Here is a 20,197-nt window from a genome sequence, read left to right as displayed (position 1 = left end):
AGAGAGAGAGAGAGAGAGTGTATGTGTGTGTGTGTGAAGGAACAAAAAAACAAATTTGAATATGCTCCCCAAAAACGACACTTAAAAAACAATATATACGTATCACTCAAATGAATAAATTGCATGTGCTCAGCCAGACAATGTTTCACCACTCGTCATGCAGCACGACTCAGAACACAACAACAACAACAACAACAACAACAACAACAAAAACAACAACACGTAAACACGCCGCCTTTACCAGAGTCCAAGTTTCTTAGCAATCATCGACTTATGGATGTGTTTATTCCTTTACTAGCTATTCACGTGTAAATGAACGACTCCCAGCAACGCGTTCATTAAATTAAGCCTCTTATATGACAGCCTTCCATCCCTCCCCTCCCTCCGCCCCCCCCTGGAGCAGCACGCACGTTAACACGACAGCCACTGACACCCCTGGACGTTCATTCACAACAGTACGAACAGTAAAGGTTTTCTCTCTCATTCCCTTTTGTTTACTCTCTCTCTCTATCTCCACCTCATACACACACACCTTTGTACACACTAGTAATAAAGAATTCTTCCCTCCCATGTTTTATCAACGCTGCACATGAACTATTTAACCACCACTTCCTCCTTACTTCCCTTACTCGCTCCCCTCCTTCCTTTGCTAACATGCCATGGTGAAATCATACGACCTCCACATTACTAAAAGCATAAAGAGCGTGGTGAGGTAGGAAGTCTAAGGTAGTGTGACGTTGTAAGTGTCATGTCTGCAGCAGAGGGAACGAGGGGAAAAGAGAATATAGGAGAAAGTATGAGCGCAAGCAGGCATGGAAAAGAGGTGAGAGAGTGAGGGATAGGATGAGAGGATTTGGATAACGGGTGGGGAAAAAAAAGGTAGAGGAAAGTAAGCCGGACGAAAAAAGGAAACGGTGAAGTAAAGTTAGTACGTGTATGTAGATGGGCATGGAAGCGATATATATATATATATATATATATATATATATATATATATATATAGAGAGAGAGAGAGAGAGAGAGAGAGAGAGAGAGAGAGAGAGAGAGAGAGAGAGAGAGAGAGAGAGAGAGAGAGAGAGAGAGAGAGAGAGAGAGAGAGAGAGAGAGAGAGATAGAGAGAGAGAGAGAGAGAGAGAGAGAGAGAGAGAGAGAGAGAGAGAGAGAGAGAACTGAAAATAAGGCTAAAACAGAAGGACAAAGAATTACAAGGAAAAGGCACATTCAGACAAGACAGAAAACAGACAGTCAGGCATACAAATAAACAAAGAGATAGTGAGGGAAAGAGGGAGAGACAGAGACAGACAGCGTGGGTGTCATCGAGTCCCCTGGCCATGACGCGCCGGGCGGTGGGCGGCAGGACAGCTGAAGGGACGCTAATTTGTAAAGTTTGGCGGCCACTGCGAGGGCGCTGGGAAATATGTTATAATGAGTTAGAATTCCTGGATGTACAATGTTGATGGATGTAGAAAAGTATACCGCCATACATATCGATTTACACATGCAAACATAAGGGCACACACACACACACACACACACACACACACACACACACACACACACACACACACACTAACAGACAAACAGACAGACAGACAGACAGACAGAGACAGACAGACAAACAAACAAACAAACAAACAAACAAACAAACAAAACAAAACAAAACAAAAATAAAACAAAACAAAACAAAACAAAACAAAACAAAACAAAACAAAACAAAACACACACACACACACACACACACACACACACACACACACAGGCACTCAGACACACACATACAGATAGATGTAAATAAATAACAAGGCAGACAGAGAATGATAGACGGACATATATAGCCAAGGTAATAATTTGGACTAGCGTTTTCACACATGCACATACATACATGTCCGCGTTTTCACAGATGCACATACATACACGACCGTATTTACATGTACACATTCGAGCACGCATTCGTAAGTAAATGCATGCAATCACATACACGACAATACACATACATACATGCTCTTTCCGACAAATTCATAATACACGTGTAAAGTCCTAAAGGGAAAAAAATACTGAAACAAAATCGTACCTCGTAAAGTCTTTCCTAATTTTTCGATTCTCTTATTTGTTTACAAGTCACTTTACAACGTTGTCTACTTGGTTGTCTGTCGGTCTCTCTGTCTTCTTCTTTATCTGTATTTTTCCTGTATTTGCTTGGCACTTTGGCTTGTGGGCCTTTTTTCTGTTTCTCTCTCTCTCTCTCTCTCTCTCTCTCTCTCTCTCTCTCTCTCTCCCTAGCCAATAAACGCCCCCCACACACACACACTAAAAAAAAAAAAAAACGTACACGGTATGTAAAACACTTGTTTGCTAAAAGTCTTTACTACAGATTGGTATGACGGAAAAGTAACTCCTCTGATAGTGTGGATGAAGGGAATTTAAGCGAGAAAAAGAAGAAGAAGGAGGAAGCAAAGAGGAAGAAGAGGAGGGTAACAAAATTGAAGAGGAGAAAAAGAGGAAAAAAAGAAAAGAAAAGAAATAGGAAGTCAATAAAAAATGAAATGTCTTTAAAAGAGAGAGAGAGAGAGAGAGAGAGAGAGAGAGAGAGAGAGAGAGAGAGAGAGAGAGAGAGAGAGAGAGAAACTGTGCGCATGTATGTATGTATTTTTTTTTTACGAGAACGCCTATGCGCAGGTAGGCTTGCTTGAGGGGCCTGGATGGTAGTCGGCCCCAGCCCGTCATGGCGCAGGCAAGTGTTTATAGTGGCGCCATCTTCTCTGGGCTCATGCTGCTCCGCGGTACTCGTTCTTGATACACTTGGACGGTTTCCTCAAGAGTCCGGGTTGATGGGTGGTCTTCAGGACAGCATGTGGGTAGTTTTAAACCACTCGGCGGTGACTGAAAAATCCGAGGTGGTAGCGTGGGGATTCGAACCCGCATCGTCCATCACACGGTGCATGTGGGCCCAGCACGCTACCACTCAGCCACCGCCTACCCATGAAAATAAATAAATAAATATATATATATATATATATATATATATATATATATATATATATATATATATATATATATATATATATATATATATATATATATATATATATATATATATATATATATATATATATATATATATATATATATATATATATATATATATATATATATATATATATATATATATATATATATATATATATATATATATATATATATATATATATATATATATATATATATATATATATATATATATATATATATATATATATATATATATATATATTGGCCGCACGTGACTGTACACAAGCCGGGGAGCATCAGGGACGCGGCTCAGGCCGGAGGGAACACTCGCCGCTGTGAAGAAGTACCGCGACGTGTCTCTGTGAAAGCGCTCGGAGATGAAACTCGAGGCACTACTAAAGGAGCAGCAGCAGCACGCGCCGAGCCATGTCCTCGTGCACACGCGGCAGATGAACAAATGACGTCTTTTTGTATCACGTCATGACAGCAACCGTAGAACAGACACACACACAAGGCTCTATCTGTCAGGCTTTTGGCCTGACAGCCGAAGTACGCGCCCCGTTCATGCAGGCACACACACACACACACACACACACACACACACACACACACACACACACACACACTGAGCTTTGATGATAGCTTATTGAAGAAAAAAATAGTGTCCACTGAAAGAAAGTGGCAAAGTAATCCAGGTCATCGGTATTTAATTTGAAAATATATTATTTTAGAATAGAGAATAAATTGCCACCAAGTAGAACACACGGACAACGTGGCTTAATGAAGAAGAAAATAATGGAGGAAAACAAGAGAAGGAGAAAGGGATTAGGGATTAGGAGAGTGAAGATGACGGAAGTACAGTGACAAAAATTGAAGAGGGGAAAATATACAGAGTAGAGAGGAAGAAAAGACACAAGGGAGGAGGAGGGAGAAGACAATGGGAAGCAATAGAGTGGAAGGAAGGAGACACAAGAGGGAAAGATTACACAAAAACAAATAAAGAAGGAAGGAGGAAAAGAAAGGTGGGTGACAGAGGGAAGAAAGACGAAGCAAGCGCCTGCTCTTAGATAAAAGGTGGGAGAGTAGGAGGCGGGAGACAATGAAGAGGAGAAATGGAGAGACAAGAGGTGGAAGAGAGGATGAAGGTACATACAGAGGGGAATAGTCGGAGGCATAAATTCAGGTAAGAGGGGATGGAGGATAGGAGTGATGGAGAGAGAATGTCAATGGAGGGACTGCTGGGATGGAGGCAGAAGAGAGGGGAGGACGATGGATACAAAGAGGAAAGAAAGAAGGAGGAAAGAGACGAGGGTGTTGCAGTGGAAAGAGCCGAGCACGAGGCGGCGTGAAATAGCTTCCTGAAGTTTACTCACACAGATCCTGAAAGCGAAAAGCTGCACCTCACTCTTAGGAGGAAAGGAAGGCGGAGGAGGAGGAGGACGAATTCACTTTTGAGACGTACCATGAGAGAGAGAGAGAGAGAGAGAGAGAGAGAGAGAGAGAGAGAGAGAGAGAGAGAGAGAGAGAGAGAGAGAGAGAGAGAGAGAGAGACAGACAGACAGACAGACACAGACAGACAAACAGACAGACACAGACAGACACATACAGATAGATAGACACAAGCAAGTATCAGGAGGGGAGACAGATACATATAATAACGGAGAGGCAGAGAAAGGTAACATTAAATAGCTATTCCTCGAATCCTACATCCATCATTTAAAAGTATGCACTTAGTATACACGATAACGTTTAAAATAAAGAAAATATGAAAACGAAACAATTCATTTTAGTTTCACCGTTATACTTTTATATAATACATAATGCTAACTTTGTTAGCATAACTTAAAACTGTTCTTACAATTTAAAAATGTTACCAAACCTTTCTCCCAAGCCCCTTCTGGAAAATGAACTTCCTTTTCGAAGATAATGACTACAGGAAGAAGACTTGAATAAAAATTCTTTAATAAAATCGCGAGGCAAAAGAAACTCTCTCTCTCTCTCTCTCTCTCTCTCTCTCTCTCTCTCTCTCTCTCTCTCTCTCTCTCTCTCTATATATATATATATACATATATATATATATATATATATATATATATATATATATATATATATATATATATATATATATATTTAATATCTATATATATATGATATTTATATATATGGGAGAAATGTGTGCATCCATGTATGCATTTCGAAAAATATAAGACGCCCACATGTCATCTGTTGAACTTTGCTGTGACACTTCAGTACCAACACCTTTGTCTGCTACATCAGGCAGGTGGAGGGGCTACACATCTGGACTGAAGCGAGCAAGCAAAAGGTACAAACATGCAACATGGCTACGACGTCCATCTAGACTTATCAACACTTTACGTACATAGGCCAAGCTGCACTGACACGGACGGTAGAGTTGACCGCTACAAAGTACACCAGACGAAAAAAAAAAAAAAGAGTATAGAGAAAATAGAAACGGAGCGAGAAACTGGCAGATAGGCAGATGACTGTGGGGACAATAAAATAATATCGTTATGTTTTCTCAAGTATGAAAACAAACAAGAAAGCCATAGATATAAAAGCCCAATATCTTATCATACATTCATACCTATTCCTTTGACCCAGTAATAATAGGTAAAGAGAAGGAGGAGGAAGGGCGGAGAGGAGAGGGAGGTAAAGGAGGAAGGCGAATAGCATAATGAACGAGTAGCCGGAAAACAAGGAGACTGGGCTTTGGGGAGGGGAGGGTGAGGCGGAGGGGAGGAAGGAAGGGCTCTAGGGCATGTAGAAGCCACGTTCATAAGTGCGACTTGTGACTGAGGATCTCATTCACGTCAGCGCCCACAAAGGGAGGCACTACGCCGCGATGGCATTACAGGGTGTTAGCGAAGGAGGCGGGAAGTGTTAAGGGAAGGCAACAACGCCGGACGGATAGAGTGCCTGCCATTTGTTGGGCCTGACGGATGGCAGTGTGTGGGTGAGGGCGGCGTGTTTTGGGGCCGAGAACCGGGACAGGGAGACAGATGGATGGACAGGGAGACAGATAGATGGACAGGGGGAGAGAGAGAGAGAGAGAGAGAGAGAGAGAGAGAGAGAGAGAGAGAGAGAGAGAGAGAGAGAGAGTGTGTGTGTGTGTGTGTGTGTGTGTGTGTGTGTGTGTGTGTGCGCGCTCTGGCTAATAACCACAGGTATCATTATTATTTTTTGTGTGTGTGTGTGCATGGTGTCGGGGTTTGCGGTGGTGTTGGTGTGTGTTGGCATTGGTGTTGTTTTATTATTTTTTCCTGGTTATGTTTTCCTTTTCTTTCATTTCTTTTCCTTTCTTTATCGACCCCAAAAATAACTGACTCACGACATTTTCCTTTTCGCCTCTCCCTCTCTGCCTCGCTTCCCTGCTAAATGAAAGACAGTCCTCCTCCATACATCCCTTGCTCGCTAAATCGTCAGCCGTGTTTCATCTTCACCCTTTCCCCGGTGCCACCCTTCTCCAGCCATTATTCCTTTCTCGTGCTGTGTCCCTCGCCCTTTCCTTCCATTCTTCTCGTATCAAAAGGACGCAGGAAAAGTTTTTACCTAATTTTGTCCCTCACTTTTAATTTCACGCTCTGTCACCTTTTGCTCCTCCCTCCTTGTGTCCTTTCCTCCACCGTCCTCACTTTCTCTTCCTTTTCACTACTGTCACCTGCTAACACACTCCTCGTTTTCCCTTCATTTCATTCTCCAAACACCTACAATACAAGGTCCTCACATTCTCTTCCTTTTCACTACTGTCACCTGCTAACACAATCCTCGTTTTCCCGTCATTTCATTCTCCAAACACCTAGAATACAAGGTCCTCACATTCTCTTCCTTTTCACTACTGTCACCTGCTAACACAGTCCTCATTTTCACGTCATTTCATCCCCTGACGCCTACATTACATGGTCCTTATCCTTTCCACCTTCCAGCCACTTCCACTTACATGCAGTCATCGCCACCTACAGTATTTGTACTCATTACTTCCTCTCGTCCACTACTATCATAATAAACTTAATTCTTTCTCTTCCATTCACTCCCATACACACTTAACTCTTCGTCCTCCCAGTACGACCTGCACTACAGTTCATTCATTCACTTTTCCTGAACACTACATACTCCTCTTTCCTCCTTTCACCCACCGCCACTTTCACTAGAGGCCTTTCTTCCACTCCCCACCTTCACACTACTCAGTCTTCGCATTTCCTCTCGGCCCACTCAGCCTCACCGATATTGGAACCCAAGTGTTTTCCGGAGTGGCCGAAATAAGAGGCACGCAGCTTTAATGTTCTGCTCGCGCGGCTAATTTAGAAACAACAATGCTTTCGGCCTCAACTTTACTTCCACGGCATTCTGGGCGGCGAACTTTAACACACGCCTCGCTAAGGCCCAAACTGACACACGTGAAAAAAACAGAAAACAAAACTAAGAAAAAGAATCTGTGCGGCAAACTGGGAAAACACAAAGTTCTCTTAGAGGCAACAATGGGATGTCCTTACTTGTCCTTGATGTTTTTCACTACAGGAAAATACAAAATAAAAAGTTACTCAAACAAAGGCAAGTTCATTATTTAGGCAGCAGCGAAAATGATCAGAATGTCTTTGCATCACCTTCCTTTTTTATATACATTTTTTTATTTAAACGACATCAAGAAATGGCAGTAAACAAACCCACAGCAATTATTCAATGACCCAGAGTGCGACACAAAACTTTCGAAGTCATCACAGAGAAAGGAGACTTACGAGGGTTCATAACGGGGCTCACTCATTCATACTCTTTATATCCTACGGAACTATGCTATTGTTAATTTCCACATGTTTCAGAAAAGCCGATTAGAATTTTAGACACTCATACCTAGATAGATCTCTGTTGAAGGAGACTTTGTGTGACCACTGGTTTCATAGCGCGGAAACAGAAATAACAAGACTAAAAAAGGTCGCAAAACAAACAAACAAACAAACAAACAAAGACACCCACACACCAGCTGAGTGGGCGGAGCTGAGCATCTTGAGGCGTCTCGCACTTCGCACCAAGCAATTTCTCCCTTCGTTCCGTCGCCGGCCATAAAATTGATGGATCCTCCGCCTGCCTCTCCCTCGCTCGCCAAAGACTCCTTTACCGTGGCATGCGGAGGTAACGAGGAATGAGGACATTTCTCTTTATTCACCTTTGCCATTGGACTCAGAAAATCGACTAAAGGTGGCTCCTGTTACTCCCGTGCCTGATCAACAGATGAAAGCGGTCGTAGAGGGGAGCTGAATGGGCGTGATAAATTAATCAAAGGCGACAATCAGAGGAGAGGGTGGCGGGAACAACAGTAATGGAAGCAATTTTCGTATCTTCCCCTGGCGCGGAGGGCGTGTTTGCTGCCACACAGAGCACCAAGTCATAGTTTGCTCTGAGCGGGTCTTCCTCCTACACAAAGTCCACTCGGCCTTTTACTGATGCACCAGGGAAATGGAATCAGGGATTTCTCCAATGCCCCATGCAGTGCACAAGTTTTTTTTTTCTTTTTTACATAAATGCATAAACTCTCCGTAACTTGAATGGTAAAAAGAGTTCTTTCCTGCATAGCACTCGATTCTCAGCAGTTTGGCTTCCTTTACAGATATCGTATGTCTTAATGGTCAGGATACGTTTTCTGTTTTGGGTGCGAGCGAGGACCGCGTTGTCCGTAGATGAAGTGATGATAGAGTCAGTCACATCACAATAATGGACTTCGTTAAAAGCTATATTTTGTGAGAAGAGGACGAGGTTCGGCACATTTGAATAGGTCTCGTTAATTGCAAACTGGCAGCCATCTTGGAAAATATATCAAGAAAGTTCTGCTATATTATTCTCTCTCTCTCTCTCTCTCTCTCTCTCTCTCTCTCTCTCTCTCTCTCTCTCTCTCTCTTGTCTTTCTTTCTTTCTTTCTTTCTTTCTTTCTTTCTTTCTTTCTTTCTGTCTTTCTTTCTCTCTCTCTCTCTCTCTCTCTCTCTCTCTCTCTCTCTCTCTCTCTCTCTCTCTCTCTCTCTCTCTCTCTCTCTCTCTCTCTCTCTCTCTCTCTCTCTCTCTCTCTCTTTCTCTTTCTTTCTTTCTTTCTTTCTTTCTTTCTCTCTCTCTCTCTCTCTCTCTCTCTCTCTCTCTCTCTCTCTCTCTCTCTCTCTCTCTCTCTCTCTCTCTCTTCTCTTTCTTTCTTTCTTTCTTTCTTTCTTTCTTTCTTTCTTTCTTTCGTTGCTGTCACTCTCTCTCACTCTCTCTCTCTCTCTCTCTCTCTCTCTCTCTCTCTCTCTCTCTCTCTCTCTCTCTCTCTCTCTCTCTCTCATTAAAGCGTGTCTCCCTTTCTTTCTTTCTTTCTTTCTTTCCCAGTGGCGTTGTCAGTTGCATGTCCGATGTCATATAAAAAAGAACATCCACAATGAAGATATAAAAATTTGAATTAATGAGGCTAACGAGAGCTCAACCTGGAATTATTTTGGTAATGATAGTAATATATGATAATATTAATAGCCATATTGAAAGAGGAGTAGTAGGAGCAGCTGCGACAATAACAGTAGAAGTAGAAGTAGTAGTAGTAGAAGTAATGATTATAGTTGTAGTAGTAGTAGTGGTAATAGTAGTAGTAGTAGTAGTAGTAGTGGTAGTAGTAAGAGGATTTTTTTTTTTTTTGGCCATCAGCCGATCGTGGCTGTTAAGTCAGTAAGAGGATGAAGAGGAAGAGGAAGAGGAGGAGGAGGAGGAGGAGGAGGAGCTCATATAGGGAGAGTAGTGGTGGGAGATTGTGAGTTCAGAGCGTGATCAGACCATGGTGAATTACACACACACACACACACACACACACAAAAGAAGCGAGAGAGAGAGAGAGAGAGAGAGAGAGAGAGAGAGAGAGAGAGAGAGAGAGAGAGAGAGAGATAATATTATACACACACAGTCCTAAAAATAGCACCTCCAGTGTCACTTCCCCCTTTCAGGTATATAATTACTTGCAGCAGCCTAATTTCTGCTCTTTTACTTGTTTTTGAAGTTAAGAGAGGAATAACAAAAATATCTATCGTCCTTGCTGGCAGTATTAATGATATACCGTACAAAATGCTTTACACACACCCACAATGGAACGGGATATATTTCCTTCATTTCACCAGTAATTTCGAAGTATTTTCACACGTGCAGGGGATTTCCGCGCCGTTAACATATTACATATTTTTTTCTAACTAATTTAAATCTGGTGCTTGAGGGGCTGCATGCTGATGGAGCGACACAGCAGCCTCATACATTGCAAGGATTCAACACAAATTCGCTGCACCGCCGAGGCTGATTACACGATGCGGCGCTATTCCCTCACCATAACGATTACGCCGCTAATTAACACGGAGCGTGGCAACTGGTCCCGTGAGGCGAGGCGTGTTTCCACTTTTGCCTCCGCGGCTGTGGCCAACGAATGACTTGCACCCGTGAAGGGAAGCGCGGCGGAAATCATCCAGACCATACTTGCTCTTTTTGTGTGGGTATAATTCACCAGAAAACTAACTTATCATATAAATTTGCGTTTGTCATTCAAAAACTAATATAATTTTTTTTTCTATTTAAGGTGCGGGCTTTTTTTCATTGTTGTTTCCTTTTTTTGTGGCCTTGTGCTGTCTCCTTTGCTGTAAAAACAAAACAAAATAGGATTACCTCAAGCATCCGTGAAAGGCGAGCACAGCGCAAGGCAGCCAGACCGTACTTTTTTTCTGTGTGTATAATTTACTGATAAGGAAAACTAGGAAAGCTAACAGTCCTATCAAAGTTTGCGTCTGTCGCTCAAAAAGTAATATAATTTTCTCCTTTCACCCTGTAGTGTGATTAGTTTACCTAACCAAACTCGTGTCAGAGCTACTACATTACACATCATGAAAAAACGGCATATGAAAGGATAATGATATTAGCGTTAATGCGATTATTCCATTACCACGCTACGGACAAGGCTCCTAATGCGGGGAATTCTGTTGCACTTGGAGGAAAAGCAAATGCCGGGAACTATCTGACAAAATCATGATGAATTTCGCGAGGAGGGATGAACATTAGTTTTGAAATTCTTTGATTTAAGTAAAGATTATATACTGATCCACGTTTTAACGATAATAACTGGAAACATGTGTACGGCCCCATCACAAATCGTCACCCCCCCACGCCCCTTCCAGCACAAACACACACATGAGAGTCTGTCACAAAAAAAAAATATCAAGTCCTTATTAGAATTACCTCGTTTCATTTTCTTCTTAATATTTGGTGTATTTTATCACTCGGATCTCCATCTTGCGTCTTATGTTCAAATGAATAAACGATAATAAGGAATCATTGTCTTTAAGAAGGGCGAAGGACAGCAGAGACGGTTTTATTATAATGTTTTTAGACTGATCCGTGAAGATGAATATCGAAATCTCTAAGTTCAAGCCATTAATTCCTCTCTCTCTCTCTCTCTCTCTCTCTCTCTCTCTCTCTCTCTCTCTCTCTCTCTCTCTGCTCCATTATCTGTTTATCTGTATTTATCCATATTTACACATCCATCTATCTATCTATAGCGAGAGAGAGAGAGAGAGAGAGAGAGAGAGAGAGAGAGAGAGAGAGAGAGAGAGAGAGAGAGAGAGAGAGAGAGAGAGAGGAATTAATGGCTTGAACTTAGAGATTTCGATATTTATCTTCACGGATCAGTCTAAAAACAATAATATCAAACCGTCTCGGCTTCCCTTCGCTAGTTGCTAACAGACTAACGTTAAATACTCAAAAAACTAATTACATGTTATTTGCTGGCAATAAGCATATTAATCAAGACATTGTAATTAAATTAGCGAATTGTGCAATTGAAAAAGTCACCTCATTAAAATTTCTAGGAATTATTATCGATGACAAGTCACTTTGGTAATATAATATTAATTATATACATAATAAAATATCAAGATCGAAAGGGATACTTTATAAAATCAAAGACAACTTGACTACAGAGGTGCTCATAACCCCTACTTGCAATATTGTAATCTTGCCTGGGGTTCTGCAGTGAAGACCTTCACAAAGCCATTACTATTATTACAAAAAGAAATGTTAGAACAATCTCAGGAGCAGGGTATAGAGATCACACTGATCCGTTATTTGTAAATCTTTCCTTATAAAAATTAGATGATATTCATAAATTAGAATTATTTAAATTTGTTCACAGCCAATTAAATATTTCTACTGTTATTACTTTTGATAGAGTTTCAATTGTCCACCATCAAAATCTAAGGAGCCAAAATTTATTAAGACTACCGCAACCTCGTTCAGGGGCAACTAAAAGATTTGTGGCACACTCAGGGTGCCTCACATGGAATAGTCTGCCTCAAAACTTTAAAACTATTGAAAATAGTACATTTAAAAAAAAAATTAAGAAATATATATTAAATGTTCAGAATGATGATTGAGATACATTTTGCATGTTAATGGCATATGTTTTGTTTAACGTTTTAGGATAAATAGAGTTCACACCAGTGCTGGGCACTTGCGGTACTTTTTGCGGTACTGCGGTACTACCGCACTACCAAACCGGTACCGCAGTACCGCAGAGAACTGCTGAAAGTACAGGAGTACCGGTACCGCGTTCAAATTACCTGCGGTACTTTTCGCGGTACCGGCAAACACTTTAAAGAAAAATAGTGATGATAATAATTAATGAATAAATAAATATCTAAATAAAAATAAACAATACCACTGTTTGAGGGGGCCGGGGGGGGGGGGGCACCTGACCCACCAGACAGACAGACAGACAGTCGGACATACGAACAGACACCGTGGGAAAGAGGGGAGGCACTTTCACTGAAAAGGATAGGTACCTATTGTTAATTAAAAGGATGTGATTTTTCATCGGAGGCTGGTTGGAACCTGGATTTTTTCACCTATGCTTTTCTAGGAGGAACCATACTTGCTTCTAAAATTAATCAACGCCTCATATCTCCTATAGTACGTTAAATCAATTCATCTTTAGTTGCGTGCGCGCCGATTATCTCGCTATAACTGGCAACAGAGAAAGAAGGGAGAGAGAGACACGTTACTAACGTGTACCGTGCTAACGTAGACGGACTTAGAACGTGTAACGTTCTAACTCTAAATCCGGGCTCAACTTCACTACTGGCAGGTCGGTGTAAATCTTGCTCCTATGAAATAATCTATTAAATAATTACCTATATATATTATTGTTATCTACAACATCATATGTTACTTATTCTGGACACATCATTCCTACTAGATAGTTTCCACCTAATCCCATGTGGCGTTTAATATTTTTTTTTTTTTTACATATAAGTGTTTTTGGTAATTGGTGACGCAGAGCTTTTTTTTCCTCTTTTTAAGTGCTGCTTTAGAAAACAGGTACCGCAGTACCGCGGAACGCACCAGGGGGGCCGGAAAAAGTACCGGAGTACCGCGGAACGCACTGGGCATGCTGAGGTGCCTCAGTACCGCGTAACGCAACCCCAAACTTTTGGTACCGCGCCCACCACTGGTGCACACATGTATGTTTGTGAATGTATGAATTTGTGTGTGTGTGTGTGTGTGTGTGTGTGTGTGTGTGTGTGTGTGTGTATATATATATATATATATATATATATATATATATATATATATATATATATATATATATATATATATATATATATATATATGTGTACGTATGTATTTGTAAAGTTTTATATAATATTTAGAAAATGCCTAATTAGCAAACACAACGTGCTTTATCCTATAATTGATGGAATTAAGGAGCTCTTTAAAAATGATTTTTTTTTTTTCATTCAAAGAGCTATGCCTTGTAATACTGTTGTAGTTGTTTATTGTATTATTAATTTATCAGGCAAATAAATGCTTTGCCTTTGACTGAGAGAGAGAGAGAGAGAGAGAGAGAGAGAGAGAGAGAGAGAGAGAGAGAGAGAGAGAGAGAGAATTTAATTATTTGAGCATTGAGAGGGATAAAGACCGTGCCCGTTGCCATTACCAGTACTTTAATTTCCTTTTTCCTTTCCTTTCCTTTCCTTTCCTCTCCTTTCCTTTCCTTCCCTTTCCTTCCCTTCTGCTCCCTCTTCCTCCTGCTCTTCCGTTTCCTCCCCCTCCTAATCCGAATTTCAATTTCTTTTCTCCTGTACTTTTTCCCCTTTTGTTTTTCTTACGTTTCCCTTCCTTCTTCCTCCTCCTCCTCCTCCTCCTCCTCCTCCTCCTCCTAATACCACGCCTAATACCACCGCCACCATTCACGGCCCCTTAACTTTCGGTGTTCAGTGAAGCTTTTATAAGAACAATGTTTACAGACGGGGAGGTTAAAAAGGTTTGGTCTTCTTCAGTCTTCCACTATCTCGTCTTTTTTCCCGTCATGTTTTTACGAATCAGTTCCCTCAGGTCGTCGCTTTTCCCGCCGTTCCATCCACCTTATTGCTCCGCTGCCTCTCCAATTCCACCTTTAATCTCTTCCTCCTTCTCTTGGTTCTTCTTCTTTCCCCTTCCCTCCTATTTTTTTGCCTCTGATCCTGATAGCACCCTCCTCTTCTTCTTCTTCTTCTTTTTTCCTCGTCCTCCTCCTCCTCCTCCACTATCCTCATTGTCCTTCTGCTCCTCCTCCTTCTCTTCCTCCTCCTCCATTCCGCTTCTCCACCTGCTCCTCTTTCATACGACTATCAACATCACCTCTTCCTTCTGATAATTTCCTCCTCCTCCTCCTCCTCTTCCTCTTTCTCCTTCTTCTCCTCCTCCTCCTCTATCCTCATTGTCCTTCTGCTGCTCTTATACCTCCTCCTCCATTCCGCTTCTTCACCTGCTCCTTCTCATTTTCTCCTTTTTTCTCTTCCATACCGCTACCATCCTCACCTCCTGCTCCTGCTCCTCCTGCTGCCGCTTCTCACCGTTACCCATCTCCTCCCCCTTCTCTCCTCTCCTTTCTTTTATCCTCCTTAGCCTCCGTGTCCATTTTTTCTCCACCTCCTCGCGTTTCGTCAACAATGTGCGCAAAAAAGTTATGATTCTTTGCGATATGTTGAGTTCTTTTAAGTTGTATTTCAGCTCTCCATTTATCGCTTCCCTCCGGCTGTTTCTTGTGCATTGGTGATTCTTTCTGTTGTCTTTGTTTTCATCTGTATAACCGTTTGTTCAGTGTTTATCTTTCTCTTCATTAGGTTAAACTCATTCCCGACAACCTTTCACCTTACATGACTCCTCCTCTCCAACCCTCTTCCCCTTCACTCACACCTTTTCTTCTTAGTTACCTTCCTCCCTTTCTACTAGTCTCCTGCCTTCCTTTTCTGCATCCCTTCCATTCTTCCTTTCCTTCTTTCCTTTCTACCTTCCTTCCTTCCTGCGATCATTCCTTCCTTCCTTCCTTTTTTACCATATCTTTCTTTCCTCCCTTCTCTACTTACTTACTTACTTCTCTCTCTTAACTTCCTCTCACACACCCTCCCTTCTTTCCACACACACACACACACACACACACGTTCTTTATTACATCTCTTAAATGCATCCTTAATTATATCTCCATTGCGGTAAAACAACAGTGTTATTACAAAAGCTTATGATAAAGGGTCGCCCTGTAAAACTCTCACCAACGAAGAAAAGAAGCGATAAAAGACGAGACAAAATTCAGTCACATTAATTTTCCTTCTTTGAACCCGCTCGTTACGTCGCTTCCTCTCCCTCGCGGCGCCCAGAAAAGTGTTTGCTAACGGGAAGGTGTACGAAGCGCTGATGATGAATGTTGTGCAAGAGATGTGGTGTATGTAGGTGTGGGCGTGCTCACTCACTCACACACACACACACACACACACACACACACACACACAGACACATACACACAAAGACAGAGACAGAGACACAGACACAGACAGTGACACACACACACACACACTGTCTATCTGACCTTACCGTCACCTGGAAGAGGCCGCCCCTATTACTCCTCCCCACTCCCGGCACCACCACACAGCACTCCACCCCCCCTCTCCGCCACCTCACAAGCATCATCACCCCAACCCTCCCACAGATGCGTCACACCTCCGCTCCCCATCCCCCTTTTTGTTCATTTTCATCCTAACGGCTGCAAAAACTAAATAAACCGTATCATTATTATTATTACACTCACGCACACGCACCCCCCCCCCACTCAGCCAACCCATACCCAGACCCTCCCCCCCACACACACACAAACGAGAGCGCAGATGTGTATTTTTCTGACGATCTATCATACCCTGCTTGTCATAATTATATTTACACCCGAGGTAGGATATACATGTTAACAACTAAAAGGAATTATTTTTTTTTTCAGTCATTCTTCAAGAACGTAAATTATATTCTCGTTTCGACGTGTTTTGAAGCCGCACTGCTATTTTCTTTTGTTAGTTTGTGCTTCACGATGAAAAATAAAGTGATTAACAAGTATTCCGGAACAAGCCTGCTGTCCTTCCATCACCTTTCCTATCAAGAGACGACACTGCCAGAGGGTACTGATAGGCGCTGGACAGTGTAAAGAAGCGTAAAATGGAGGTGGTGTTGCTGTAAGGGCTGCTGCGTGATTGGGGTTGAACAGTGCTTGGGAGGAGTGGAGGAAGGAGGGGAAGTGACAAGCGAGAGGAACAAATGAGGAAGTGGGTGAGGCGGAGGAGGCCCCAGCGCTGACCATCGAGGAAGTGGACTAATTTAATGTTTTGTGTTTTCGTTTTTCAGGAATGAGAGTGAAAGGGAACGTGGGCGTGGCCGCCTCCCTGCTGCTATGCGTTGCCGGCCTGTTGCATCCCGCACCCGGTAAGTGTTGGTGTTTGTGTGCTTTGTATAGCTCTGTTATTGTTTTCTCTTTCCCTTCCTCTGTGCTCCACTGCTGTGTTTTTGAAGCCCCTGTACACTTACTGTAACGTCGGAACTATAATTTCTTCTCCCTATTTCATAATCTTGACTAATAATATGTAATGTCTCATGGTTTTAAGAAGGGAGAGATACATTACTGGTATTGCTTCCTTACAAGACAGGTGTGCACGATATATTCTTACACTTGGTACTGATTATATTTTCAGGCAAAATAACTGATAATATTCCGCAATTCTATATGGACACTTTTATATTTTAAGGATACCTCGTTTAATGATTGCTCAGTAAGGTTCAGATAAACGGTTTCATGACTTATTTTCTGCAGTAACACCTCACGTACACACAATTTATTTTTACATCCATAAAAATAATGTGCAAAGGACGCTCGGTCAGGAGTGAGGACAAAAGACAGAAAAAAAAAATCTTCAGCATGGAACTCAACACTAACGATATGCTCTTGGCAGGTCTCGTTTACTAGGAACAAAGGGTCGTATTATAAGACATTCCGCGGCCCAAGAACACCTATTTGACAAGGCTTTCTTAGGAGTTGTGGGCATTTCCAGGAGTAGTTTTATGACTGATAGTAGTTTGACCCTTCCTCTGTACCGTGAACCTAAAGAAACACTCACTAGAACCCGACTGACCCCTTCTTTGACCTTTAGAAATAGCTGATGTGAGAAACCAAAGTGTCTTATAATTCCGACCGTAACCTCCTTGCCAATGGTGGAGGTGATAATCTCACCAATCTAATTCTCCTGCGATCAAATCACCAGAGCTTCTCCGTTCCCTCTACCACCACGCCACAACTCATCACCGCATTATGCTCTCCCTCCTCCAATCATACCACACACACACGATGAAAAATAAAGTGATTAACAAGTATTCCGGAACAAGCTTGCTGTCCTTCCATTACCTTTCCTATCAATAGACGACACTGCCTGAGGGTATTGATAGGCGCTGGGCAGTGTAAAGAAGTGTGAGATGGAGGTGGTGTTGCTGTAAGGGCTGCTGCGTGATTGGGGTTGAACAGTGCTTGGGAGGAGTGGAGGAAGGAGGGGCAGTGACAAGCGAGAGGAACGAATGCACACACACACACACACACACACACACACACACACACACACACACACACACACACACCAACAATCAAGCACAAACACCTCTTTTCCACACACACATACTCTACCGCCCCCCCCCCTTCCCCTCCCCGCACACTCGCACTTCATCACACTCTTTCATCGCCCGCCACATGACCAAGGGCTGTGCTGCCTCTGGGAATTGGAAGTACACATTTGGTTCATTCCTGCTGAGCAAATTGAGTTTTGTGGTAATTTCCGAGCAGTGGGTGTTGAGGCGAGGCGATGGGATGGAAAACAGGGGAGGGAGGAAAAGAGAGATAAAGAGGAAAGTGGGCAAGAAAACCGAGGGAAATGAAAGGCTGTGTGGCAGAACGAGCAGGCGTGGATGAGGAACAGGACGAGGAAGTGGATGAAAAGAAAGAAAAACAGACGGAAGAAAATTGAAGGAAGAACGATACAAGCTTCATGTTTGCAGCAAAAGAAGATTCTCATTGTAGTCTTACGCTGTTTAATGTTTTATAATCAACTTACGAGGTCTTGGTATTCTGGTAGTATTGGAAAATATGGAACCAAGACGGAAAGTAATAATGCCGGGAGGAGGAGGAGGTGGAAGAGGAAAGGAAGGGGAAGAGGAAAGGAAGAGGAAGAGGATGAGGAAGGGGAAGAGGAAAGGAAGAGGAAAGGAATAGGAAAGGAAGAGGAGGGGGAGCAGGAGGAGGAGGAGGAGGAGGAGGAAAGGAAGAGGAAGAGGAAGGGGAAGAGGAAATGAAGAGGAAGAGGAAGGGGAAAAGGAAAGGAAGAGGAAAGGAAGAGGAAGAGGAAGAGGAGGAGGAGGAGGAGGAGGAGGAGGAAGAGGAAGAGGAAATGAAGAGGAGGAGGAGGAGGAGGAGGAGGAGGAAGAGGAAGAGGAAAGGAAGAGGAAGAGGAGGAGGAGGGAGGAAAATATAGTGGAAAAGAAGGAAAATTGCAGCAAAGAACAAAATACTAGGAAAGTAGGTTAGTCTTGTTATATTCTTTTTTTTTTCTCTCTCTCCCTCGGCATGTTTGAGAATGTTCCTGCAGGCACACTTCCTCCTCCCTACTTTAATCTTCTTTCATCAGCCCCGACGAGAAGTTATCCCTTCCATCCCTCTTGCGTTAATATATTTTTTTTATATTTATTTCGGGCATCCTTCATTCCGCCTCTCCCCTTCTGTGTTGGCAAAATTTCCCCTGTCCTTACACACACACACACACACACACACACACACACACACACACACACATCTCTCTCTCTCTCTCTCTCTCTCTCTCTCTCTCTCTCTCTCTCTCTCTCTCTCTCTCTCTCTCTCTCTCTCTCTCTCTCTCTCTCTCTCTCTCTCTCTCTCTCTCTCTCTTTCACACACACACACACACACACACACACACGCACTCACACAGGACACCGCTAAGTGAGGATATCCTTCAATTTCCTCCCAGCTTGAGGCGAAACAATATTTCTCTCCTTGGTGGCTTTTACGTATCTATTCCACGTATGTGTTTTTCTATCTGTCTCCCTGTCTATTATTTCCTACTAACAGCCTCAATTTCCTCATTCATCTCCACGGACATTTCCGGCACACGGCTCGTCCATTCCCCACTTAGTTATGAACGTGCGAAAATGCGACAGGAAATTTGTATATGAAGCAATGGGTGGATACATTTAACTGGTACACACAAACGTAATCACGGAAATCCTTCACACTCGATCACGGTTATGGCGCCACGGGTTGGTTCAGCGCGATGAGTGTGCATTATCACCCTCCACTTGTTAATAGACCTTTATGGCACCCAGGCCGCGCCGGTGCAAATGTCGCGTTTTTATGATCCAATTAATTAAAAAAAAAACATTGGTGTTGCCAGATAAATATCTATCGTTTCACTAAATCTGATTATTATTTATTTATATTCTGTGATTGTCATGTGCAATTTAATATAGTTTATATCTATTGTGCGTAACTGACATATTATTTAATGCACTTTCATTCTGCTGCTCTCTCGTCTCGTCGTTTCTGTTTGTCATGATTTTTGTTACGTTTCCGCCTGTGGCTCCCGTATGCTTTCTTCGCGGGGCTTGATGGTCGACCCTAGCCGGTTGTGGTGCAGGCAAGTGTTTAAAGCGTCTAAGTTAATCAAGAGCGAGTTCCCGGGGGGCAGCATGAGCCAAGAGAAGATGGCGCCACTATAAACACTTGCCTGCGCCATGACGGGCTGGGGCCGACTACCATCCAGGCCCCTCAAGCAAGCCTACCGGC

General features: G+C 42.6%; 1 protein-coding gene across 1 annotated transcript in view; it reads left to right on the top strand.

The window, feature by feature from the left end:
* Positions 1–20,197, top strand: part of LOC126980686 (hemicentin-1-like) — an 83,059-nt gene that overhangs the window by 30,111 nt on the left and 32,751 nt on the right. Inside the window, exon 2 of the mRNA XM_050830811.1 lies at positions 16,708–16,785. Within this exon, the coding sequence (XP_050686768.1) occupies positions 16,710–16,785 (76 nt within the window). The 5' untranslated portion in view covers positions 16,708–16,709. The remainder of the gene's footprint in view (positions 1–16,707; positions 16,786–20,197) is intronic.

Source organism: Eriocheir sinensis, chromosome 45, assembly GCF_024679095.1.
Source record: "Eriocheir sinensis breed Jianghai 21 chromosome 45, ASM2467909v1, whole genome shotgun sequence".
In the NCBI taxonomy this organism is placed as follows: domain Eukaryota; kingdom Metazoa; phylum Arthropoda; class Malacostraca; order Decapoda; family Varunidae; genus Eriocheir; species Eriocheir sinensis.
Note: the sequence above shows the minus strand (reverse complement) of the source record. Positions and strands in the feature narration are given on the sequence as shown.